The sequence below is a fragment of the Muntiacus reevesi genome, chromosome 5, assembly GCF_963930625.1.
Source record: "Muntiacus reevesi chromosome 5, mMunRee1.1, whole genome shotgun sequence".
Classification (NCBI taxonomy): Eukaryota; Metazoa; Chordata; class Mammalia; order Artiodactyla; family Cervidae; genus Muntiacus; species Muntiacus reevesi.
The window spans coordinates 112,510,380-112,537,651 of NC_089253.1; the positions used below are offsets into that span (position 1 = coordinate 112,510,380).

Genomic DNA, 27,272 nt, shown 5'->3' on the forward strand with positions numbered 1-27,272 from the left:
AGAGAAAGGAGGTTATTTAGATCGGATAGTCTCTAAATTGTCCTCATACATATAGCCCAGAATAAGAATTGTGGAAACAAAAGAGATGCTTATACTACTATCTCTGGCTTTACAAAGGTCACACTCACATAAACCCACATGTACACATGGAGGAGTAACATTTAGTACTATAATTAGGTACTGAAGGGGTGACTTTCATCAGAAGGGAGCCAGATAGAGTAGGAACACAGTAGACCTCAAAATAAATAGGTTCAAATTTTGGCTCTGGCTCCTACTTGTTTATGTATCCTTAGTAGGGTCACAGATTCTTCATTTGTGTATCTTCATCTTATTTGTAAAATATGAATGATTATATATAAATTTAAAGGCATTTTTTAATGATAATTAAGTGTAGCACCTACCAGACACATAGTATACAGCAGACTCCAACTCACAATAGTTTGGTTCAATAAGCTTGTATGGAACACATCCTTGGTGAAGCACTGGACTACATATGAAGACATAGAAGTTAGTTGTCCTGGGGAAATTCAGATTGTTCGAGGGGTCTGGGAGGTGGGAATAAGACAGATGAACAGTTAATTCAATAATCATTCCAGTTGTGCTTTAGATTGATCTGACAAGATTTCAGGGAGGTGCTAGGACATAAACTAGGCCCTATGTAGGTAGAGAGGACTTGAACAGGCACATGCATGCATGCTCATTCATTTCAGTGGGGTCCAACTCTTTGTGACCCCAGGGACTGTAGCCCACCAGGCTCCTCTGTCCATGGGATTCTCCAGGCAAGAATACTAGTGTGCGTTGCCATTCCCTTCTCCAAGGGATCTTTCCAACCTAGGGATCGAACCCACGTCTCTTACGTCTTCTGCATTGGAAGGTGTATTCTTTACCACTAGCGCCACCTGGGAAGCCCTTGAACAGGAACACTTCCTATCAAACCGGGTATAACCTTGAGCTAGCTGACCCAACTCTGGGAAGCTGATGGTTCACATTTTCTCTGTGACAAGGAAGCTACATGAATAAGTAAAAAGACCTTTTCCAAACATTGCTGGGCTTAAATAAAGGTGTTAAGGGAGACATCAACATAGTTTTTAAGCAGGTTTTTACATAGTAAAGGAAGTTATAAAATCCACAGTGAAAATCATCCACCTAATAGATAACTGAAAGCATATTTTCTGTGCTCAGGGAAAATGAAAATACTCAAGAAAAGAATTAAACATTTAAATGTATAAGTTCAGAAAACTTATGCCATAAGCTGAAACTAGATTAAGTTTCAAAAACACTCTTTGCTGGGTTAACTGGAAAAATTTAAAAAAGAAATGATACCAGCATTTGACTATTTTAAAGTTGCTGCACTAGTCAAAGCCTGCCAAGCAATTTACCATCTCAGAACACTTTGTTCACTTCACTTAGAAATTAGAAGTGTGTTTGGGCCAATAAATCTAAATTTATTTGTAGTAGTCATTTTATTAATGGAAGTGTTTTCCAGATGTTACTTAAGTCTGGTCGTCTGGGACCTGTTCCAATAAATGAGGAAAGTTTGATTTCATAGGTTGTCACTGTTGATTTTGTCTAACCTTTGGACTAATTGGTTCATCCTAACATATTTGCTCTGATATATAAGACTTACGGGACATTGGAGAAATTCATCTCTCCTTTTACGGGTAAGTGTCACAGTCAACTTGCTTTATGGAATTATATGTTTTCAATTCAATAAGGATATACTTTATTAAAGGTGCTTGAAAAGATTTATAAGGATAGTAGTTGGAGAGTTTAGAAAAGAATCACATTTATGCAATACACCTGCTGGAAGCTTATGAATTTATATTGAGAGTAAGAGAAAGTTGGAATGATAACTGTTTGCTAAATTAAATTTTACTAAAGCTGGTTACTTATTTTTTCCCTTCAAGATAGGATTTAAACCTTGCACTGTAAGTACTTGCTATAATTTGAAAAGAGTTTTAAGATAGGTCTTTTTTTCTATTTGGGAGATTCTAAAGTATTAAAATGGCCAGTAACATGATTGAGATGGTGATTTGATGATTTTTTTTCTGTATAAGATTAAACCTTATGGTCAAGTATTTACAATGAATTAAGGCTGGTTACTTTTAAATGTCTCATTTTAAGAATGGGAAAGTTTTTTTTATCATTAAATTGAATTTTAAAATTATTGAAATGCTGTAATACAAGCATAAACTAGTGGTGAGATCCAAGAGGAGTTTTCTAATACTTTTATTTTCTTTTCAGCGAGGGCTCAGTGCCTGAAAGCAGCCATGGAGTGGAAAATACTTCCCATTTACTTGTTGCTGCTGTTTTCTGTTTTCTCAATTCAGCAAGTTTCTTCTCAAGGTACCTTAACTGTCAGAAATACTTTTATTTGACAGAGATTGCTAATTGTTCAGTTCTGACTTTTATGACAACAAAAGAAATAACTTTCTAAAAATGATATTTGTCTGAGTTTAATGCATAGTAAAACCTTAAAAGTAAGTAAAGAATATGTAGCATATTAATAAGCATTTGTATTATGAAATCTTTCTAGAAGTTTTGAGCTTTTCAATAGAGTAGTTTTTGTGCTTATTGTTCTATGGTTCTCCCAAAGGTTTAAAAAAACACAGACACACAATAAAACTATGTTGGAATGATATATCATCAGATTAACTGAAATGAACAATATTTAAATAGCATATGATTTTTCCTACATGTTTACAAATAAATTCAACTAATCTTTTATATCAAATAAATTATCAATAGCTTATGTTGGCATCATGTGGATATAAATATACTACAGTGAATATTTACGTTTCAAAGGGCATTTTAGTAATCTTGAAAGTGTGCTTTCTTCTTTCAAGGACTATTCATTCAGATAGGAATTTACACAGGTGTGAATGTCATTTTACAATACTGAACCATTCATAGCCCTCCAAAAATAGTCCTGTAAGAACAGTTCTTATTATTCATTTTTAGAAAATGTTAAGGTATGTGCAGTGTAGTCACCTTAACAGAAGTCTCTAGCTTAAAATAGATTACTTAACAATAACACCAAGCTTTGGATTTTTGTTTCCCTTTTTTTTCTTTGATAAGCAAAATATAGGAGAAGAAAAATCAAGGTACATAATTGTTATGGCAAAATTACTCTTATAAGGTAGACACTTCCAGTAAAATGATTAAATAAAGTGAGCATGTGAGATACCTGCCTGCCTAGACATAGTTTCAGAATCACTTAGGTAAGGTGGAAAAACTCATGAGAGCAAATATAAATATTTAATCAGGAATGATGAATACTCTGGTGTCTCCAAGCTCTTCTGCTCTCTCAGAATAATGTTACAAGGTTCATAACACAGGTGCATTTCCTAAGTCACTTCCTCATAATACTATTGGTGGGTCACAAAAAATTTTACTCTCCTTTAATTAAATGAATTTAAAACTAGTTGTTAAAATCAACATCAATAAAACTAGGACATTCATTAAATCCAAGGAAATAAATTTTTCCTATAAAAATAACTGACGTCCCATTTCAGAAATCTGCTAGTTGTAAAATAATCTTTTGATGTTGTCTTGTCTGCTTTTCTTGCCTTCTCAATTTCTTCCCCTTCTTTTTTCTGTATATATAATATATGTATTTATATACATACACTATATATGAATGCATTTTTCTATGCATTGTGCACATATGTATGTAAACATTTCTGAAAGTTGTCCTAATGTTCAATGTTTTACTTGCATAATAAGACTTTAATTTTCCTGGATTCATTATTTTGAGATCTTTTTCAGTGCTTCAACGTCCCTCTGTGGATTTAGAACACTGCACCGGCCAGTCTCTATTCCACGGATGGATTCAGTTGTTACATTTCTGTGGTTATTTCTCAGGGAGGTTTTCATGGTGTTTCCAAATGATTTAAAAAATATATGTAAGGATAATTATACTTTTATTTTATCTAAAATAATTCTGTTCATGACTTTTATATTCATGCTCAGATGCTTTTCAAGAATTACCTATTTTGTACTCTCTTTAGCAGTGGTTGAAGGCCTCTGACTTCTTCTCACATTTATAGACCCCAGATATCCCCACCAACAAAAGGAGCAGGAGTATAGGAAAATTAGTGCTGGCATAGCCAGCTTGCTATAAATGCATCATCAGGAATGAGAGGCAATGTGATTGGGTGGGGAAAGTTTGGGTTTTGGATTCAGACATATCAGTGTTCAAATTCTAGGTGGGCTGTTTACTTAGGATGACCATACATTTTGTTATACAAATCAGGACATTTCTAAGAGTGAAAGAGGTTGATAAGAATGATTGATAGGTGTTCACTGACCTGTAATACATATATGCTGGAACTACTAACTAACTGGGTTCCCTTGAGCAAGTTCCTAAAATTTCGGAGTTTCAGTTTTTTTATCTCTAAAAAAGAGACTACTGAAACTCCCCTGGCAACGTTTCATAAGCGTTAGAGATAATGTATGACCCAGGGACCAGCACCGAGTTGCTCGGTAAATGGCAGCATTCGTAGAATTGTAGCTGCCAGCCCTCCCCCAGGAAGAGCACCCTCTTTGTCCAAAGCCATTACTCAGCCTGGTTTTCAAAAGCGTATTTATGTTCTCAGTCTAGTAACGACTAAAGAGGCATGGTCAAGGTCACCTAGGAGGAAGCAACTGTCAGTGGGACCCATCTCGAACCATCCTTCCCAGCCTTTTGCAATGGATAGAATTCTCCATCACCGAGAGGCTTGGTCCTACTCCTTAGACCCCTTCTTTATATAATGTCGTCTGGCCATGTTTACGCTAGTGTTGTATGATTTTAGATGTAGCAAGCTGTGCGGGGAGATGTGGGGAAGGGTATTCTAGAGATGCCATCTGCAACTGTGACTATAACTGTCAACACTACATGGAGTGCTGCCCTGACTTCAAGAAGGTCTGCACCGTGGGTAAGTCCTGAGAGTGGTGTCTCCTCTGTCGAGCTCGTGTCCCGTGAGAGCGGTGCTGTTGTCCATCTGTTCACGTCTTTGTGCTCAAGTGCCTTTCTCCCTTCCCTCGCCTAAATGTGGCAGTGTGCTGTGCCTGACGGTGACGTCAAAGCTGCGACCACAGCGGGAGGGGGAGGGGAACCTGGAAACCTGTCACTTGCACGAGGCTATTGCCTAGTGCGAGTATCAGGTCTTGTTTTAAATAGAGACTTAATACAGTGACTCAGGAGTCATTAAGTAAACAGGAGTAATTCTTTGCTATTAACCAGAGAAGTAATTACTTAGTGATGGACCCCTTCAATATCTTCATCAAAGAAGTTCATGAAAATAAAATAATTTTGCTTACTATTTGACTTTTTGATATTAATATGTTTTAGGTTACCTGAAAAAAGGCACTTTACAGTGTTTAATAATGAGTATTTAATGATGAATTTCAGTTAAAACCAAAGGGTGCAATTTTAAGTTATGATACTTCACTTAAACATATTTTGGACCGTTTTGTTGTTAATGTGCAAAAATTTCATATTTGTGAAAATTATTAAGGTGGCTCAAAGTTATGTCGGCTTTAGAATTTGCATGTGAAGTTGGTAAATATATTGTTGTACAATTTATTTGTTGTGTAAGGTAATTATTTCAAATATGCCTGTGTAAATCACTGTGGCTTTAACCAAGGCTCTTTGGGGAAAACACGCAGACTTCTCTTATATAGTCCATACCAAAGGATTGGGCTGACATCTCTCAGCTCTATACCATGCCAGGTTGTCATAATAAAGGTTTGTGCATTCTGAAAATTTTTTGAGCCTAACTAGTGACCTATTTATTTTAAGTCAACTCTTTAGGATATATTGTTATAGAATATGTATGATCAATTAACAAAAATCAGTTTGGAAAGTAATGGTGTGAGGAGAGGATGGGGGAATTCATATGAAGGATACTTACCTCTTTAGACATTTCTCAGTTTTCCACTGTCTATACACGAAATGACTTAGACAGCACTGGGATGTCTCTTGGAGCCTTGAAGGGCAAGAAAAGTTTCCCTAAGTCTCCAGATTTCTTTCTTGACTTCAGCTGTCTTCATTTGGGAAACTAACCACTTTCCAAATTCCAGAGAAGACTTAGCTATGCACTTTTGGAGCTCTAGTCAGCTATAAGGTGGAAAATGGTTAAACAATACATAGGCACCACTGACCACACAACCAATAATCCATAATGTTTTGCTTTGCTCTCGGTAGAGCTTTCCTGTAAAGGCCGCTGCTTCGAATCCTTTGCAAGAGGGAGGGAGTGTGACTGCGACTCAGACTGTAAGAAGTACGGCAAGTGCTGTTCCGATTACGGCACTTTTTGTGAAGAAGGTAAGCATCAGGCTACCGTCGGTGCTTCCCAGTACAGCCTGATCTGTGCGCCTCCCCTAGCGCCACAGATCATGTCTAACACATGGTCCACCTCGGCTCTAGATTTTACTAACATGTAAGCTTTTTGTTTCACCATGATGAATTAAAGAAAGAACGCATCTTTCTATCACTCCCTGGCTCAGCCAGGTTCCAGGAGCACAAGAGATCGCAGGTTGAGTAACAGAGATAGGGGCCAAGTATCCATGCTTTTCTCCTCCAGGTGTGGCTCAACTGCAGGTTACGTCAACAGTATCCAGCTCATTTGATGATTTCTTGTCTAATCCCATTGTGCTGACCGCAAAAAGTCAACTGTCCTTTGACCTATCTGTGCCTTTGCTCTCAGTGTTCTTGAGTGTATATCTGAGGACAGAATCAACATGTCCAACTTCTCTGCACTAGTAAACTTAGGAGTCAGTTTAAAGCACTAAATTGATAAGCAAACCAAAGTTTGCTGTCAAACTGTCTACTGTTTGCAGTTAACTGTCTACTGTGTTCCTCTCCCCTCTCTACAGTCTCCTCAATGGTCTCTTTCTAAATGTCTGTATATGAAGGGGTCAATAAAAAAGGGTAGTTTCATTTTAAAATCCTCTTCTCTGATTATAGGTCCTGAAGGAGTACTCTGACAGCTTAATAAAACCCTCTAAATTTACCAAAAGAAAAAAGATTTACAAAAATGTATTTAAATAATTGATTCCTTTCTTTTACCAAATGTTTGCTCTTAAATCCTACCCTGTTAAAACAAGAATATCTGTAAAGTAAAAGTGAAAATGAGTACTGCTTGCATAATCTTATCATTTTATTTAAATAAGATTGCATCTTCTGCTTCTTTCAAACAGTGAAGAAATAGGGTGGAAAACTATTAATCAGCATAGTGGAGGAACATTTCTTAACTCTTCAATGTTTTCATTGGAAAACATTCCAAAAATAATGGCAGCAACATCCTTGTAATTAAAATCTCCAAGTGCAGAGTTCCTGCAGCTTTCACATGGACCTACGAGATGAGTGCTTCTTATTCACTAATCACTCTGATAGTTGTTTTGGCTGTGAGACAAAAAACTAAGAATTTATTTTGGGCAGAGGATGGATGGGGAGGGAATATGATTAGAGAATGATCAATCATTGAGAGAACCATATTAATAAAGGCAATAGTTTATGCTACCAAGTGGCGGGTCAGATTACTTGAGGTGTATGTAAAACTCAATGAACAAAAATTGATGAAGGTAGTGCTTCATTCACAGAATTCACAGAGGTTGTCAGGGTCCAACTGAAAATAGAGGCATCAATTAGAGCTTCAGCATTTTCTTTAAAAAAAACCAAAAAAAACCCCAAACTGTCTTGCAACCCACCACTTAGTCATTTTAAGATTGCTATAGATACTGCTTATAGGCATCTATATGTCTCAAAGTCCTAACAGTTCAAGAATTGAAGCAGTCAAGCACCTCTGAATGTGGGTGAGAATACAGTCCAAGAGGTTAAATAGCTTGGTCAAGATCATTAGAATGTGAAAAAACTTTTCAAGTTGTGGTACCTGGCATTTTTGTGGGGTGGAAGGACAAAGAGGGAACGTTATGGTGGTCAGCTCATGGAAATTACAAAAACAGAGTTTGGAGGAGAAGTTTGGTAAGAGTAGCAGGATTTATCACCACTCTCCTCCACCCAGGGGCCCTTCTCTCTCCCTGTTCTCTTATCTTTCAGTTAAGTCCCTCTTCTTTTCTTCTCGTTCCTAATGATCAAACATATTCCATGTCATCTCTTCTAGGCATGAGAAGGGGCAAAGAGTAGGGGCAATAAAAGGTTAAAAAGGTACATGCCAAACTATTAAGCTATTTTATCTTGGAGAGGGGCAATGCATTTTGAGGAAAGCATAATATGAAAGTGTGAAATTCTTGCAGGGGTAAATATTCATGTAGAACTTTTGTAATTGAAAAAAAAGGAAAGGTAAATTGGTATCATTTGATTTAAATGAATATGACAACAGGAGAATGTAATTTTTATATTTTTCTTCTTGAGAGCACAAATATCTGTCAACCACATGCAGGGATTATTTTTGTATCACAGAAGGCTGGCATAAAGAATGGAGTGCATAGAGTTAAGCATTTTTTTAGGCAGGCAAACACCTCTGGAAATCATCTAGGAGAAAACATCTCAGTTTGCAGGCAAGGGAGTTCAAGAGGGTTTGCCCATTTGTCCAAGGTCAACAGCAGAGCCTTGCAGGTCTAGAACTGGAATTCAGGTCTTCTGACTCCTGAGCCTTTGCTCCAAGTCATAATTTACAGTAATTTGAGAATCATTTTTTTTTTTTTTTTTTAATAGCAATGCATTCTCAGAATTCATTAGTTTGGAGTAGTTAGTGCTGGGCTGAGAGCTTGCCTGCACTGGTTTTCACCAGCATCTATTCTTGAAGCCAGATGGCATCTGTGCCTTTCACAGTTAGAGTTGCTGATGAATGTGAACAAGATGTTAACCGATCTGTCTTGCTTGGCCTCAGTGCATAACCCCACAACACCTCCACCTCCAAAGACTGCACCTCCACCTCCAGGAGCATCTCAGACCATCAAATCAACAACCAAACGTTCACCCAAATCACCAAACAAGAAGAAGACTAAGAAAGTTATAGAATCAGAGGAAATAACAGAAGGTAGGAAGATGACAGATGTAACAAAAGGTTGTTTCTAAGATGAAACAATCTGTAGGTGGACTACTTCTATGAACTCTTCATAGAATAAGGTGATCTAAGTCATTAAAGGCTAATCACACTTTTTGTTTAAGTCAAAGTTCAAGCCAAAGTTATTTTTCTTATTTACCAAACTGTACAGGACTAGATTAAAATAATCAGAAGAAACAAGATTAACTGTTTTTTAAAAAAAGAGTTCACGATTTTCTTTGTATAGTGACTTGATTCAGTGGGATATAAGAAAGTTGAGTGAAAGTTATATATTGAATAGTTATACTCTAGTATCTGTAACAAGCTCTGGTGCCTTGCTTTTAACAGACATTTACAAGAGAGAGCAGTTGCTCATTTTACTGATAAAACAAAAGCAGAATATGACATTTGTAGATCAAACAGCATTTCTTGTTGCATTTGGACTGGCAGTTCTTTTTTCCTTTAAATCACAGTTGGTGTGATCAACTTTTTTATTTGATTTATAGAACATTCTGTTTCTGAAAATCAAGAGTCTTCCTCCTCCTCTTCCTCTTCCTCTTCAACTATTCGGAAAATCAAGTCTTCCAAAAATTCAGCTGCTAATAGAAAATTAAAGAAGAAACCCAAAGGTTTGAGCATTGATAAAGATCAATGACTATATCAATGCCATGTTAACAATAATTATCTAAAAGTCATGTGTGTGGGAGAATGATTTGAGGACATTCCAATATTGAGGGGGGTGTAACTTCTTAAATATTAAAAGATATTTGTGAAAATTTCCTATAGGAAATAAGTGCCAAGCAGCTAAGACACCACTCTGTAGAGCCAAAGAAGATGAGAGCAGCAACTGTAGAACCATAGGATGGCATCAGAGATGATTACTAATGGTTTTCTATTTCAGTTCCTCTCCACCTGATAGCATTTCTCTCTCTTCTATATTGTGGTTTCATTTCTCCTTCCCTATAAAGAACATTTATATTCTTCCTTAAGTATTTTGCAACTTTAATCCATTAAATTATCATATATTCCTGAAACGCAATATTATTATTCACATTTTACAGATCTTTATTATTTTTCTAATTATGTCATATCTGATTTTTCTGTAGTAAAGGACATATTACAGAATTGGCGATTACCTCCTAAAGAGAAATTTCGTTTGTTCTGCTTTTTAAAAGTTATTTCCTGAATTTCTAAAATATATTCTCATTCTCCAGGAAATGGCAGATTTTGGATATTGAAGTTTTGAAGAATTCTATTTCCTGGGTGGTTATTTCCCCTGAAGCCTTCTTTTTAGCTGAATAGCAAGATATTTAATCTCTGAGCATTAATAGAATTGTTTGATAAACAGAACTCATCCAAGTGATGTGCCTCTTGGGCTCTGGGGTTCACCTATGGGGTGGCTGCTCTAGGAAGTCCTGTTAAATAGGGTCCTTTTCCTGCCATGGTATCCTAATCTCCCTGTCTCTATCCCCTGAGACTGCTGAGTTTAGATGGACAGGGAAAAGAAGGCAGTTCAAAGCCATGTGCATGGAAGCAGGGCTAAGCTGGAAGCTTGGGGTTGACTGGAACAGATTCCTTGGATGCAGTTATAGAGGTTTCTGAGGGAATTGGTGCAGTGGGTCTAAAAGATGCTGGAACTAGGTTCCTAGTAAAGGGGCAATGAACAATAAGGAATAAGAAGAGCTAAGAAAGTGAGGAGCAAAGAACATTGATATGAGAGTTGAATTAGTGTTATTGATCATATTAACAATTTCCAAGTTGCCACTTGCTTCCATGTATTAATTGTATTGAGTTTTGTATTTTTCATCCCTTATCTCATTCATTCACTAAAATAGTCCAGTAAAATAGTATTTACCATTTTACAGTAAATCAATAGACATGTTAGAGATTAGCAATTTGCCTAGACACACACAGCCAGTCAATGATAAGGATGGCATCTTTATGTCACAAAAATAAAAAGATGTATTTTTTTTTCTCTCTAGTAAAAGATAACAAGAAGAAAAGAACTCCTAAAAAGAAACCTACCCCAGAACCACCAGTTATAGATGAAGGTGGAAGTGGACTGGATAATGGTGATTTCAAGCTCACCCCAACTCCTAACATTCCCACCACTCAACGTAATAAAGTTACCACAACTCCCAAGATTACAACAGTAAAACCAACACTTCCTAAGCCCAGTCTTCCACCTAAATCTGACACAACTAAAGAGACACCTTCGACAGTCCACACAGAGACAACAGTTGAAACTAAAGAGACTTCTACAACAAATAAGCAGACTTCCACTAGCACAAAAGAGAAGACTACTTCAGCTAAAGAGACACGCACTGCAGAGAATACATCTACTAAAGGTCTTGCACCCACACCTGAAGTTCCTGCTACATCTACACCCAAAGCTGAAACTATAACCAAATCCCCTACACCCACCACCCCCAAGGAGCCTGCACCCACCACCCCCAAGGAGCCTGCACCCACCACCCCCAAGGAGCCTGCACCCACCACCTCCAAGGAGCCTGCTCCCACCACCCCGAAGGAGCCTGCACCCACCACCCCCAAGGAGCCTGCTCCCACCACTCCCAAGGAGCCTGTACCCACCACCCCGAAGGAGCCTGCACCCACCACCCCGAAGGAGCCTGCACCCACCACCCCCAAGGAGCCTGTACCCACCACCCCAAAGGAGCCTGCACCCACCACCCCGAACGAGCCTGCACCCACCACCCCGAATGAGCCTGCTCCCACCACTCCCAAGGAGCCTGCTCCCACCACCTCCAAGGAGCCTGCTCCCACCACCCCGAAGGAGCCTGCACCCACCACCCCCAAGGAGCCTGCACCCACCACCCCCAAGGAGCCTGCTCCCACCACCCCGAAGGAGCCTGCACCCACCACCCCCAAGGAGCCTGCTCCCACCACTCCCAAGGAGCCTGTACCCACCACCCCGAAGGAGCCTGCACCCACCACCTCCAAGGAGCCTGCACCCACCACCCCGAAGGAGCCTGCACCCACCACCCCCAAGGAGCCTGTACCCACCACCCCAAAGGAGCCTGCACCCACCACCCCGAACGAGCCTGCACCCACCACCCCGAATGAGCCTGCTCCCATCACTCCCAAGGAGCCTGCTCCCACCACCTCCAAGGAGCCTGCTCCCACCACCCCGAAGGAGCCTGCACCCACCACCCCCAAGGAGCCTGCACCCACCACCCCGAAGGAGCCTGCACCCACCACCCCCAAGGAGCCTGTACCCACCACCACCAAGGAACCTGCATCCACCACCCCGAAGGAGCCTGCACCCACCACCACCAAGGAGCCTGGACCCACCACCCCCAAGGAGCCTGCACCCACCACCAAGGAGCCTGCACCCACAACCCCCGAGAAGCCTGCTCCCACAACCCCCGAGGAGCCTGCTCCCACCATTCCCGAGGAGCCTGCTCCCACCATTCCCGAGGAGCCTGCACCCACCACCCCGAATGAGCCTGCTCCCACCACCCCCAAGGAGCCTGCACCCACCACCCCGAAGGAGCCTGCACCCACCACCCCCAAGGAGCCTGTACCCACCACCCCAAAGGAGCCTGCATCCACCACCCCCAAGGAGCCTGCACCCACCACTCCCAAGGAGCCTGCACCCACCACCCCCAAGGAGCCTGCACCCACCACTCCCAAGGAGCCTGCACCCACCACTCCCAAGGAGCCTGTTCCCACCACCAAGGAGCCTGCACCCACAACCCCCGAGGAGCCTGCTCCCACCATTCCCGAGGAGCCTGCACCCACCACCCCGAAGGACCCTGCACCCACCACCACCAAGGAGCCTGCAACCACCACCCCCAAGGAGCCTGCACCCACCACCCCCAAGGAGCCTGCACCCACCACCACCAAGGAGCCTGCTCCCACCACCACCAAGGAGCCTGCTCCCACCACCTCCAAGGAGCCTGCACCCACCACCACCAAGGAGCCTGCTCCCACCACCTCCAAGGAGCCTGCACCCACCACCACCAAGGAGCCTGCTCCCACCACCTCCAAGGAGCCTGCACCCACCATCACCAAGGAGCCTGAACCCACCACCACCAAGGAGCCTGCACCCACCACCACCAAGGAGCCTGCACCCACCACTCCCAAGGAGCCTGTTCCCACCACCACCAAGGAGCCTGTACCCACTACCACCAAGGAGCTTGCTCCTGTTGAATCCAAGGAGCCCACTCCAAATTCTCCTGAGACATCTCCAAGTTCTTCTGATATACCTGCTCCAACCACCTCAGAGGCCTCTACTTCAACAACCACCATGGAGCCTCCCACTACTCCGAAGAGCCCTGCTGAATCAACTCCTCAACCTCCTATAGAACCCACACCAAAGGCTCTTGAAAACAGTCCCAAGGAGCCTGCAGTACCCACAATCAAGGCTCCTAAAGTGAACAAACCTGAAATGACTACAACAGTTAAAGACAAGTCCACAGAAAAAGACACACATTCTACACTTGAAATTACAACAGCTGTAGCTAAGATTATAACAGAGGCAGCAACTAAAACAGAAAAGACTACTGAATCCAAACTACCAAGTACAACCACAGATGTAACATCTACCACAACCGAAGATACCACATCACCCAAAATTACTCCTAAAGCAACTCTTGCACCTAAAGTAATGACTGCAACAAAGAAGACGACCAAGAAGACTACCAGCAAACCTGAACAGACCACAGCTGTACCAAAAGGCACAGCTACTAATTCTCAAGCGACAACTCCTAAACCTCAGAAACCAACCAAAGCACCCAAAAAGCCCACTTCGACCAAAAAGCCAAGAACACCTAGAGTGAGAAAACCAAAGACTACACCAACTCCCCCAAAGATGACGACATCAGCAATGCCTGAACCGACTCCTACCTCTTTACCAGAAGCCATGCTCCAAACCACCACCAGCGCTACCCCAACCCCCAACTCAGAAATAATTGAGGTAAACCCAAAGAATGAGGATGGAGATGCTGCTGAAGGAGAAAAACCTCATGTGATTTTCAGGCCCCCTGTGCTAACTCCTATAGTTATTCCAGGCACTGAAATCATAGTGAGAGGACCCAGTCAAGGCTTCGGCATCAGCCCCATGTTTTCAGGTAATATCAATCAGTTATTTTCATGTTTAAAATCGGCAATGTTAAATCTTTATGATCCAGAATGCCCTGATTTAGTATTATTCTATTGATATATATTTAAAACCCTGAACTTAACTCGTGAAGTTTTACATCTTCTCTACAGGTAAGCAAATAAGTTTATTTGGTATTTGGAAAATCAAATAACAACCTAGGGTTACAAGAATCTGCAATATTCTTTGCCAAACCAATTCCACAAGGCAATCAGAACTAAGAAAAAAAATTTCACATTGAGACTGAACATCCAGTACCTGGCAAATTTACATGAAGACCAGGTACCCTGACCCATTCCAATTCAAAATGTATGTTTATAACTTTTTTGAGTAATATCACCTTTAAGTACAACTATGAACAGTATCACTTTTTTTTAACCTCTCAAGTACATGTACCTCAAATATGTACTCTTCAAGATCTTAGGAAAGGGTGAACAAAGAGAACCTGATGGGAAGATTTGAAAAGAGTGAAACCCTCTTCTCATTTTTTTGTTGGCTTAATTTGTGTTACTTTGTTTCAGATGAAACTAATTTATGCAATGGTAGGCCAGTAGATGGACTGACTACTTTGCGTAATGGGACATTAGTTGCATTTCGAGGTGAGTTTTGTACAGATTTCTTTTTCTGCTCCTTGTTTTGTTCTTGGTATTCATGAGAACGAGTCATTGGAGAGTACAAATTTGAATTGAGCTTCCTGGAGGGAAACCTGACTGATAAACTTACCTCACATAATTATTATAAGGACCTGAGGGTAAATACTAAAGCATTGGATTAAAAAAGTTAGAAATAGTGAAAGTATGTTAGTTGCTCAGTTGTGTCTGACTCCGCCAACGCCATGGACTGTAGCCTGCCAGGCTCCTCTGTCCATGGGATTCTCCAGGCAAGAATACTGGAGTGGGTTGCCATTCCCTTCTCCAGGGGATCTTCCTGACCCAGGGATCAAACTTGGGTCTCCAACATTGCAGGCAGATTGCGGACCATCTGAGTCACTAGGGAATAAAGTAACAAACACAACTAAGTTATTTAATTGTAACTAATTAATTCTAACAGATAAAAAATTGAGAGATTAAGTGACTTTCTGTAAATCAAAGCTAGAAGGCCCTTTCTAGAGAAACTGGGAAACTAAAAATTTTGTCATGCTAAACTTCAGACTTGAGAAACATCTATTCTCAGAAATGTTCAAATATGGTCGTCTGCATTTAGTACTTACAATTCTGACTAACCATCATAGAAAGCTTGTCAACACATTCAATCTGTTCATGATAAACTATTTTTAAAAGATTTGATTTTGATTTCTTCTGGGATAGGTTTCAGACTTCATTCAGCTTGTAGGCTGATCATCACTTTCAATTTTAGGTCATTATTTCTGGATGCTAACTCCATTCAGTCCACCATCTCCACCTCGGAGAATTACTGAAGTTTGGGGCATTCCCTCCCCCATTGATACTGTTTTTACTAGATGCAACTGTGAAGGAAAGACTTTCTTCTTTAAGGTAAGAAAAATATCCTTGTGAGAGAAATTAGCAGTTACTTTTTATTATGAAAACATAAATCAGTTTAACTTCCATTTCAGAAAGTCTCCATACATAAACAAACTACCATTAAAATTTGATAAAAAGTTAATATGGTAACCCTGTCAAATTATTCAAATTATTAACTAAGGTAAAACTTTCTCCCAATACTTAAATCTAATAATAAGTTTCTAACCTTCCCCCTACTTGCTTTATAACCTTTTTAAAAGCTGTTCACATCATTTCCTCTTTTTAATTATCAGGGTTCTCAGTACTGGCGTTTCACCAATGATATAAAAGATGCAGGATATCCCAAACTAATTTCCAAAGGATTTGGAGGACTAAATGGAAAAATAGTGGCAGCTCTCTCAATAGCTCAATACAAGAACAGACCTGAATCTGTGTATTTTTTCAAGAGAGGTATGTGTTACATAATTAACAAAATTAAAAAACTTTTAAGGAGAAATCTGACAGGAAAATTTCATTCAATATTTTCATTTATTACTGGGATTACTGTTAACAAATATCTTTAATGTCTAAAATCAAATATTTTCAATTAAAAAATAAATTAAGGGCAGTAAGAAGTATTTTGCTTTCTTGACATTCAAATCACAATTTCATGAGTTTTCAGGACATTTATATAAAGAATGTTATTTATTTTCAAACAAAGCTAAATATATAACTATGCAGTGCGTTGGCTTTATTCACAAGTACTTCAAGAGTCAGTTATTTTTATAGTACCCTTGACTAATAACCATTATTAATGTCTGGACCATACTGTATAAAAAACGTTCATTGTTTCCTCTACCTTGTAAAAAGTTCTTTTCCACCTCTTTTGGGCATTAGAATTAATTTTCATACTATATGTGATTTTCTAATTCATCATAGGTGGCAGTGTTCAGCAGTACACTTACAAACAGGAACCCACCCAAAAGTGTACTGGAAGAAGGCCTGCTATAAACTATTCCGTGTATGGAGAAACAGCACAGGTTAGGAGACGTCGATTTGAACGTGCTATAGGACCTTCTCAAATACACACCATCAGAATTCACTATCCACCCATCAGAGTCCCTTATCAAGACAAAGGTAAAATTTTTTACTGTGTTAATTCTTACACATGAAGTAGATGTAATATAGTATCGATTATTAAATATAAATCCTGGCCAAATAACCCTAATACTTTAAACTTATTAATGTAAAACATCAATTTGCCTCAATGAATGACCAAAGATCAATACCGTATTTTTCTTTGTGGATAAGAAAGACAATTTATTCAGGTTTATTAACTATAATAAACACCATTAGCTTAGAACATTAAGCTCAAATCTACAACCCTCAAAATAGTCCTGAAAGGTAGATATTTGTATCATATGAGTGACAGCAAAAGTTGAGGCATTGAAGTTAACAACTGCTTACAGTGCATTGCCTTTCAATCTCACATTTAAAACGTCATCTACAGGTTTCCTCCATAATGAAGTTAAAGTGAGTACATTGTGGAGAGGACTTCCAAATGTGGTTACTTCAGCAATATCACTGCCCAACATCAGAAAACCCGATGGCTATGATTACTATGCCTTTTCTAAAGGTAAGTTATTATCTTTGAGACATGAATAAAATCAAAGCAAAACAAAGTGTTCAATGGTGACTAAAGGTGAGAAGTTAAATTCTATCACTTACTCTAATTATTCTGAAGAGAAAGCTTAGGTTTTGGTTTATTTTAATTAAACTGAATGGATTACAATTCATTTCTGCCCTATCCTTCATGAGATTAAAGCCTAGTATAATAAAACATCCACTAAACTGACTTAAAACTGCTACTGAAAACAATATTTTACTTTTATTATCAGTGGCATTTAACAGAGGCCTTACTTACTATGAAGTTATACCTATTTATATCATTACACAGTCTGTAAGATCAGAAAGAAGTTCCTGAGAAACTAATTTTATTAATTATATTACCTGGGGCATTTTTCAAAGAAAAAGTCATGAAAATATAAGCTATTCTGCCTATATAAATGACATCAGAATGTATTTTTTAAAGAAGAAAATTCAAACAAATGATCATTTTTTAAACTAACTTGGTTTTCTCAAATTCTTACACAGAAAAAGCAGAATTAAATATAATTTCATTGAAAGATGGTGAAAGGTCAGTCTGCCTAGGCAGCTGGCTTTCTTTTTGTCAGAAAGTTCAAATTAATTAATTAATACATTTTTGTATTAAAATGATAAATACTCTCTTTGAGCATAAAAATAAGTAGAAACTACTTTTAAGTGTTTTATTTTCTTTTTAATTGAAAAGTGATCCTTCCTCTTTTTAGATCAATACTATAATGTTGACGTGCCAAGCAGGACAGCAAGAGCCATTACTACTCGTTCTGGGCAGACCTTATCCAATACCTGGTACAACTGTCCTTAGACTGACGGGCGACGGAAGAATCAACTAATTAAAATGAAGAAGCAAATGATAAATGTTGACACTGAAATACATTTTTTATTAATAAAGAACGTTGAGATAAGCATACCAATTTAAATACAAAAATGTTTTTAAACTTGACAATCATTACACTAAAACACATCTGACAATCTTATTCACAGTTATTGTAGTTTACAGAACATTTAATTAATATTTCCTCTATTTATTCCTCCTCTCCCTCCCATTGCATGGCTCACACCTGTAAGAGAAAAAAAGAATAAAACTGAATGCATCTTTCAAAAAGTTAGCTCAAACTAGAGTATTTTAAGAAGTTAGCTTAAAACTAGAGTATTCACTTACCCTAATTCATTATAAAACTTTTCAAGATCAAGTGTCTAAGCGTACAGACACGAAACTGTTAGGTATTTTATATCTTCAATGGAAATCATTACAATTAGATTAATGTTTTATAACATGAATGCAATCTCTTAATAGTTAAACTGGAAAACAAAGATATTAAAATTTTACATTTTTCTTTCTTTTTTTTGTGACTAGCTAAACACAAATCCTTATTTTTCTGTAAAAAAGGTATAACAACAAAAGGCAGAGATGTAACAAGTGATTACACAGCAGTATAACATTTTAACTTTTTCAGATCTTACCCTGAACTCAAGGAAGAAATGAGTAAAAATAAAATATAAGCACATATTCATTATAAACCTATGGTACACAAACCTGTCTACAAGTAGTTTATTAGTAAACATCACAAGCTCAACGTGTAATTATTTAATCAGCCCCTGGAGTATTTTAAAGAACAAACAAAAAATGTCAAATAAATACACACTGGAAGCTTAAGGATTAGAAAACTCATTCCATTTAATATTACTGCACATCCTATCACGTGATCAGCATATTAGAAATTTACCTCTCTGTCTGTTAAACTGGCGACCACGGACACCTTGTCTCAATGTTGTCTGAAGTCTTACTCGTCTGAAAGGCTTCGGCTGACTACTGCTAGTATCTAAGAAAAGCATTAATATACAGGAAAGCAAGTTAATAAACAAGAAAGCAGTTAAAATGACAAAAACTAATACTAACGGAATGCATGGATAGAATGCAAAGGTGCCCACTGCTTTCTATATTTAAATATTGTTTGTTTTTTAACAAGGGACATTTAACAAACAAAAAGGTAAAAAGTTAAAAAAAAATTTGTTTTTGACTTTTTCATTCATTTCACCCAACTGTTATGATTTAATAATAAATATTTACTTGGCTCCTATCCATATATCAGACACTGAGCAAGGAGCTGGGGAACACAATGGGAAAACAAACTAGCAACATCCTTCAGGAAACAACAGTCCATTGCAATATACCACCAGTCATGTCTGACTCCTCCCTTTTCCAGACATCCCCAATCCAATCATTAGCAAATCCTGTAAGCTCTAATTTTAATCTATATCCTGAATCTGACTCCTCACAATCTTGACTCCACTATCCTGTCTAAAACAACCACTCTCCTGTCTTTACCTTCAATTACTGCAATATTCTCCAAACTTTCGCTTTGTTGCTGCCCATTACTCACTTTCAGTCTCTTCTGATACTAAGTTCAGTCAGATCATGTCACCACACTGTCCGAAGCCCTCCAAAAGCCTGCTGCATCCATGAAAGCTGAAGAAATGACAATGGGCTACAAGATCTATCCTCCCCCACCCATTATCTCCTGCCATTCTCTCTCTGTCCAGATTATGCTTCAGTCACACGGGCCTCTCTGCTGACCCTGAACGTACCACACTGCTGCCTATGGACTCTGCATCTACTCTTTTTCTTGTCCTGGAACATGGTCCCCTGAAGAGTTGCACAGCTTTGCTTCCTTACCTTCAGGTTTTTCCTTAAATATCACTTTCTTTGGTAACGTTTCTGTAAAACTGCCTGGCACTTAGTAGGCACTTAAATATTTGCTGACCACATGGATGACTGCTCAGATGGGGAGGATTAGTGTTAGCACCCTAATATCATATTATACTGTAAAAGGGAATAAGAACCATATCTTCTTACGCAAGATCTGGTAAGATATAACTCATGCCCTCCCATGGAGGAAAGATAATTCTCATGGGACATCAGAATATGACTGGGGGCACAGAACTTCAATTATTATATTATCCATAATGCTATCATATTGATAATAATTATGACAGCTACAATTTGAGCCTTACTGTGTGCAAAGCACTGAGTTATATAATTTACATACATTATTTCTAATCCTGATTGCAAGATGAGTTATGAATATCCATATTTCACAATGAAGTGAGCAGAGATTTAAAGTTACTAGCTGTTAAAAGACAGATACAGAATCTGAATCTGGGCATATTAGCTAATGGGTTAATGTGTCACAGAAAAGCAGCAGAAAGGGAGAAGAGGTCTTGAGATAGCCAAGTGCCATGACTGAAAAAAGTAGTAATTGAGAAGGTCTTCCATAAAACCTGAAGGTTCCATGACACAGTTTGAAGATTACTGCTATAAACAATTTAAAATGAAATAATTAAGAGTGGGTGACTCAGGATATATTTCTTTAATAATAAAAGGAATTCCCTAGCTAAAAACTCTGAGATAAATAAGCTATCTCAGTGTACCATTTAAGAGTGGCATCTCCAGTCAAACCTCTTGAGTTTGCATCCTGGCTTGCCCATTATTGTGTGACTTTGAAGGAAATTATTCAACCTTTTTGCGACTCAGTTTCCATTTCTATGAAATGGAGATATGTGCTTACCACGTTGGGAGGTATGAGAATTAAATGAATAAATACAGGTAAAGGGCTTAGAATACTGTCTGATACAAAGTAAGTGCTCAATAAATATTAACTATTTTTTAAAAAGAACTGCAGAAATAATTTTTATTGCAAGAAAGATCCATGGCCCTTTTCAAAGTTAACTTCAAAAATGTGAAAAACCAAACTTCAAAACTATTTACATCAGTAAATTTCAATTTCTTTTTAAGCAACAGGCCTCCCAATCCTCAACTCTACATACCAAATCTCATGTAGAACTTATCAGTTAGAAGAAATAAGAAAGGAATTGCTCTGGTTTAAATATAGGCAAGAGGCCTGGAGACTACCCTTTAGCGTCCCTCGCAATAATCCATCCCTCCAGCCCCTATGGCACCTTTGATACAACCAATTCCCTTTAATACAAATTAAAAGTTCTTTTTAATAAAGTAAAATTTTCCTTTCAAATGAAGCATTTTAAAAGACAAGGAAAAAAGAATTATCAATTGTTACTAACAGAACAGTGTCTTTTGCAAACAAGACTGATGTGTAAAAGCTATACTGTAGTCTGGAGCAGGGACTTACCTACAGAAGAACTGGAAGGAGGGTCCTGGCTGGTGGAAGGAAGATCTGACTCATCAGAGGCCTGAACAGGCTCTTCTTCCTGTTGGCTATCAATTTCGAGGCCTGCTTCTGAACTAATACTAAGGAAAACAAAAATTCATTAGAAAATATAAAACTGATCCTAGCATGTATCCTAAATTGTTCCCAAACTTTTTTTTTATATAGTCTATCATTTAAATAACCCAGAGGTCCCCTCCCACTCAAAATTTCAGACTCTAACAATAGTAACCATATATTTAAAAGGCAGGGGAAAAGAGAGCTCAAGTTCCTTTTTGCTCACTTCTTTTCTCGCTAGGACATATTCCAATTTTATTTTTTCCTCCTTTTTGCTGTTCTTTTTTTCTTTTTAACAAAAGATGTTCACAGTAGATAACAGTATCTGGGTTTTGATAAATCACAAAACAACGTTCAACGAAAGCAGATACTAAAATAATCCACAACAGTTCTATTAATAATATACCACTGTTTCACCATGGGCTCTAGCCCAGATGAGGCCAGGGTAGATGAATTCCTAGCTCAAAGCTATAAGTCCATTTCTCTCTCCCATTCGAGAAAGCACATCAAAAAACAAGTGAGGAAGATTAAGAGTACAAGAATAACTTAAATGTGCTCCTGTTTTTATCATCTGCAAACTTCAGTACACTTATTAATAACAATGTACCTGAAAGATCAAGGCTGTACATTGTCACCCTACTTATCTAACTTATATGCAGATTACATCATTCGAAATGCCGGGCTGGATGAAGTACAAGCTGGAATCAAGACTGCCAGGAGAAATATCAATAACCTCAGATATGCAGATGACACCACCCTTATGGCTGCAAGTGAAGAACTAAAGAGCCTCCTGGTGAGAGTGAAAGAGGAATGTGAAAAAGTTGTCTTAAAACTCAACATTCAAAAAAGGAAGATCATGGCATCCAGTCCCATCACTTCAGGGCAAATAGATGGGGAAACAAGGGAAACGGTGACAGACTTTATTTTCTTGGGCTCCAAAATCACTGCAGATGCTGACTGCAGCCATAAAATTAAAAGACGCTTGCTCCCTGGAAGAAATGCTATGATTAACCTAGACAGCACATTAAAAAGCAGAGACATTACTTTGCCAACAAAAGTCTGTCTAGTCAAAGCCATGGTTTTTCTAGTAGTCATGTATGGATTTAAGAGTTAGAAAGCTGAGCGCTAAAGAATAGATAATTTTGAACTGTGGTGTTGGAGAAGACTCTTCAGAGTACCCTGGACAGTTAGGAGATCAAATCAGTCAACCCTAAAGGAAATCAGTCCTGAATATTCATTGGAAGGACTAATGCTGAAACAAAATCCAATACTTTGGCCATCTGATGTGAAGAATGACTCACTGAAAAAGACCCTGATGCTGGGAAAGACTGAAGGCAGGAGGTGAAGGGGACCACAAAAGATAAGATGGTTGGATGGCATCACTGACTCGATGGACATGAATTTGAGCAAGCTCTGGGAGTTGGTGATGGACAGGGAAGCCTGGTGTGCTGTAGTCCATGGGGTCACAAAGAAGTAGACAAGACTTAGCAACTGAACTGAACTGAATCTGAAAGATACCTCTTACGACTTTGCTACAGTTGAAAACTAGAGAAGTATAGTCTAAGCAAGTTGTTTTAACATGTTCAGAATCTGAGCTTTCTTATCTGTCAAATGGGAGCAAAACTTCGTAATACTGTGTGGATTAAAAACGACACACATGAAGTGACTTGCATACATGGCATGGAATTAAAGGCAGCTAGCATTTTCAGCAGGGTCTGGAACTTTCTCAAACTAAGTAGCACTGAGTTAGAGGCGCGATAGTAGACTTCATTTTTTCATATATTTACTAGAGTTGGCCTGTTAATTACACTAACAAAATGTTGCTAAATAAAACAAAACCTGAGCACTACCTAGGAATCTGGGTTCTACTTCTAGCTATACTTTTGACTACGAAGTCTAACATTTTTATTTTATAAAGAATCACGTTCCACTTTGAAAGTTAAACTTCTCCAAAGCACTGTCCAGTGAGTTCTTTCTATTAAATTGTTCCACCTCCTTTAGTTTAAAAAAAATCCAAATGATTTGTTGTGAAATACTTCTTTTTAAACTTTATTTATAACTGATGTGTTAAGTCAGGTCTTGAAGATTTCTAATTTTTAAGAAGTCAGTGTTTCAGACCAAGTTCTAAATGTACATAAATAAAAAAATAGGTGAGGTTTGCTTGAGAGCCCACTACTAAATGGAAAAGTGAGTCATTTCCTAACATTTCCTAATTTTCGCAGAAAGACTTCTTTCTTGGGGAAAAGTTCAAGCAGCTACATTAATGGAAGAGGACCAGTGATTTTAGAGAATATTTTGTCCTAGAATGCATCATATGCAATTTTCAAGGATATAACCATTATAAAAGTTATCTGTCTTCTGTAATAATAATGTCTAAGTCTTAAAATATAATATTTTGTGCAAAAATTGGTTTTCCAAAATATACGGCTCGGTTTATTTTTGTAAAAGGATGCCACTGAAAATATACCTCAAGAGACTGTTTCTTTTTGGCTTAAGGAAAGAACAAAAAAACCTAAAAGTCTGACAAGTATAAGCATGCAAAAATTACAAGGTAAACATTTACCCTTCAGATTCTGCCTCCACAAATACTTCATCTCCATCATCGCCTGCTGCTGTTTCGTTTGTTGTGGATAAAGTACCAGTGGATGTTGTCACCATTGGAACAGACTGAGAAGCATGCTCTGAGGCATCGGAGGTGGTGCTCTCAGTAAATACGGTCACTTGAAAATGAAAAGACCACAACAGCAATGAAAACTTTGGCTTTGTGGTTTCCTTAAATTTTTAATCACAGGTTTCCATTTCACCAATAAAACATAATCCGTTGATCTGCCTTTGATACCTACCTGGGGCTGCTACTTGCAGAGGAGTAGTAGGGACACTTCGGCCGCCCGACTCCTCTTCGTGTGCTAGGAAAAGGGGTGTTTCATACATTCCCAAACCTACAGACAATTTTGAACATTAATGATTGAAAGGACAAAATACTGCCCACATCCTAGATATCCAAAAGAAAGAAAACTAATCAGTGCAGACACTGATTAGGTCAACTCTGTTGAAGCCCACAATTAGCCCATTAAGCAAAAGTCAATCCCTAAAAAATGTAAATACAATTTAAATGTAACCTTAAAGTTAACAATAATTTGTTGTTTTTTAGTTGCTCAGTTGTGTTCGACTCTTTGCAACCCTATGGACTGCAGCCCACCAGACTCCTCTGACCATGGGATTTCCCAGACAAGAATACTAGAGTGGGTTGCCATTTCCTTCTTCAGGGGATCTTCCCAACCCAAGGATCAAACCTACATCTCCTTTATTGGCAGATGGATTCTTTAATCAATGAGCCACCATGGAAACAACACTCATTTAAGTACCCTAATAAAGACCAGCTGAAGTGCTCTCATAGTTTCATAAAAGTTAATTTTATTGAGTAGACAACTATGAACTAGGTACCATGTCTGAATTTACTCTTCACCAAAACTGCAAGTTTATTATTAGTCTCCTTTTTTGCTAAAGAAATTGAATTTCAAAGAAGTTAATTAATTTTCCCAAAGTTACTAGTAAAGTGGTAGCATTCCAATCTAAGCTTAAATCTGACTTCCAAGTCTTAGAAGTACTATAATAAAGCCACATCAAAACTTTGAATTTCTCTGAAGTCAACTCACAATTTATATTGGTAGAGGGAAACAGTATTAGACCTAACATCCTAAACCACCCAGGGACTAAGATGAATTTCATGACTTACATAGGGCTGCAGATTATTCTTCTGTTCTGGTCTTATTAGACCAGTATGCATTCCCTATTCACTTACAAAATACTGTAACAGCTTCCCAGAAATACAGTGTGTTTTATGAATGCCAACCAATGATTAAAAGGTAATTAATTCCAGAAATAGCATAATTCATGTCCAAGTAACCAACTGCTATTACTTAATTTAGATGTCATTTTATTCCACATATTTTTAACATTTTTTATTTTTAATGTTAATGGAAAATATCTAACTAGTTTTATAAACTTAACTGGAATGTTAAACATCAAACTAAAAAAATATGCTGCACTCCTTCCAACAACTTTAAAATGGATGGTAGTACCCATGTATATTTATGGGCACAACAAATATTCCTGATACTATACTAGGAGCCAAAAGAGATACAAGGGTAAAAGTTAGTCATTATGCCCAAGGAAGTGAAGATTTGGTTGGGAAAACTTGTATCTAAGGCAGTGCTTAATAAGTAGTAAATATATTACACCTTTTTTCCATAAATTAGGATAAGAATTATTTAGATATATTTTTTAAATTAATACTCGCTCACTTAAAAAAAAAAATGTCAGAACAGTTTATTACCAAATACATGCAAATCCAGGAGAGCTAAGCTTTTACGTAACTATTTACCTCCTTGAGAAGCAAGCTGGCCAAGATCAGAGTGACTAGAACTTGTCTGCGGCATATCCTCAGGTGGCCCAAACCGGAATCTAGGAACACCAGCAACCTGTGGGGAACTAAATAGACAAAAATTAACTTAAGATGACCTTTACAGTTACCTTGCTTAAACTGCAATAATGGAAAGAAAACAGGAAGAAGGAAGAATAAACAAAAACAAAGTAGGAAAACAATTTGAAGTTGATAAAGAAACTCTTATATATGAAAACATTTTCAAAATATCAGTTGTCAAGAACTTAGCAATAATATAAATCATGTGATTCATATTATGGGACTTATATAAACATGACTTACACATAAATAGCTTCCAGCTCTCCTGACCTATGCCTCATATTTCTCAAATCTGCTAGAAATCTCTATGTAGATACATAAAAAGCAACATAAACTGAACATGAGATATAACAAAAAACGAATATAATCATGAAAAAAGTTTTGTCTCAGATTTCAATGTTGGTCTAGAAAACATTTAATTATTAGTTGGCCAGAAATTTGTTTTCTCCCTGCCCTAATAACACTACCATTCACTTTCTGCCCATAATCCAGGATATATATTATCTCACTCTTTGCCCACTCCTTACCCTAACCTTCCCTGGCTAGCCAGCTATTGATGTTTATGGATTATACCCTGGTTTATGAATTGTACTCTTGAATCTATTTCCTGTTTCCATCATTGCTTTAGTTAGGACAGTCTCTATAAGGTAAGATTTTAAATCTGTTTCCTTCTATTAAAAGGAACTTAAATTCCTCCACTGCTAGGTGAGAATGCTGTTGATTGGCTGGCACTGAGCAGTTTTTTAGATGTGTTTCTGATTGGCTGACTTTCAGAAAGGTGGGGCTGATGCTGATCAATTGGCTTGTAAAACTGTGTTACCTGAGGTGAGTTGCAGTTAAGGAGCAAGTTTAAAATCTGTTCTGATGGCCATATATTATCATATACCTTAGAAAATTAACCAGCTCCCATTTCTGTAGAAACATGTTTTATTCTATTCTTCAAGTACATATCATGCAACAGATATTTCAGCCACAATTAAACATACACACTTCCACATGAAAAGCCTTCTTATCCTTTAGGAGTAAAGCCTTCTTATCCTTTAGGAGTATACAGCATAAGAGCTAAAAATAGGTTCCAGAGCCAGACTGGTTTGAAATAAAAAACTGCCACTTCCTAGCTGTCTGAAATCTAGTCAATGTGTTAACATCTCTGTGTTTCCTTATCAGCAAATGAAATAACAGTATTTATTCTCACAGTTCAGTTCAGTCATTCAGTCGTGTCTGACTCTTTGAGATGCCATGGACTGCAGCACGCCAGGCTTCCCTGTCCACTACCAACTCTGGCAGCTTGCTCAAACTCATGTCCATTGA

General features: G+C 38.2%; 2 protein-coding genes across 2 annotated transcripts in view; one reads left to right on the forward strand and one right to left on the reverse strand.

Moving 5' to 3' along the window:
- Window positions 1–2,270: 2,270 nt before the first annotated feature.
- On the forward strand, window positions 2,271–18,129 carry PRG4 (proteoglycan 4). The gene is made up of 13 exons (XM_065936213.1): window positions 2,271–2,346; window positions 4,797–4,919; window positions 6,191–6,310; window positions 8,838–8,987; window positions 9,500–9,622; window positions 10,976–12,997; window positions 13,190–14,086; window positions 14,637–14,714; window positions 15,472–15,608; window positions 15,890–16,046; window positions 16,515–16,712; window positions 17,086–17,211; window positions 17,945–18,129. The coding sequence occupies exons 1-13, from the start codon at window positions 2,271–2,273 to the stop codon at window positions 18,040–18,042; spliced, it is 4,305 nt and encodes a 1,434-aa protein (XP_065792285.1). The 3' UTR covers window positions 18,043–18,129.
- TPR (translocated promoter region, nuclear basket protein) overlaps window positions 18,079–27,272 on the reverse strand; it is a 59,149-nt gene continuing 49,955 nt past the window's right edge. Inside the window, exons 46-51 of the mRNA XM_065936212.1 lie at window positions 25,863–25,969; window positions 24,322–24,417; window positions 24,042–24,198; window positions 21,386–21,504; window positions 18,965–19,060; window positions 18,079–18,298 (exon numbers count right to left, since the gene is read on the reverse strand). Coding sequence (XP_065792284.1) covers window positions 18,243–18,298; window positions 18,965–19,060; window positions 21,386–21,504; window positions 24,042–24,198; window positions 24,322–24,417; window positions 25,863–25,969 — 631 coding nt within the window. The 3' untranslated portion in view covers window positions 18,079–18,242. The remainder of the gene's footprint in view (window positions 18,299–18,964; window positions 19,061–21,385; window positions 21,505–24,041; window positions 24,199–24,321; window positions 24,418–25,862; window positions 25,970–27,272) is intronic.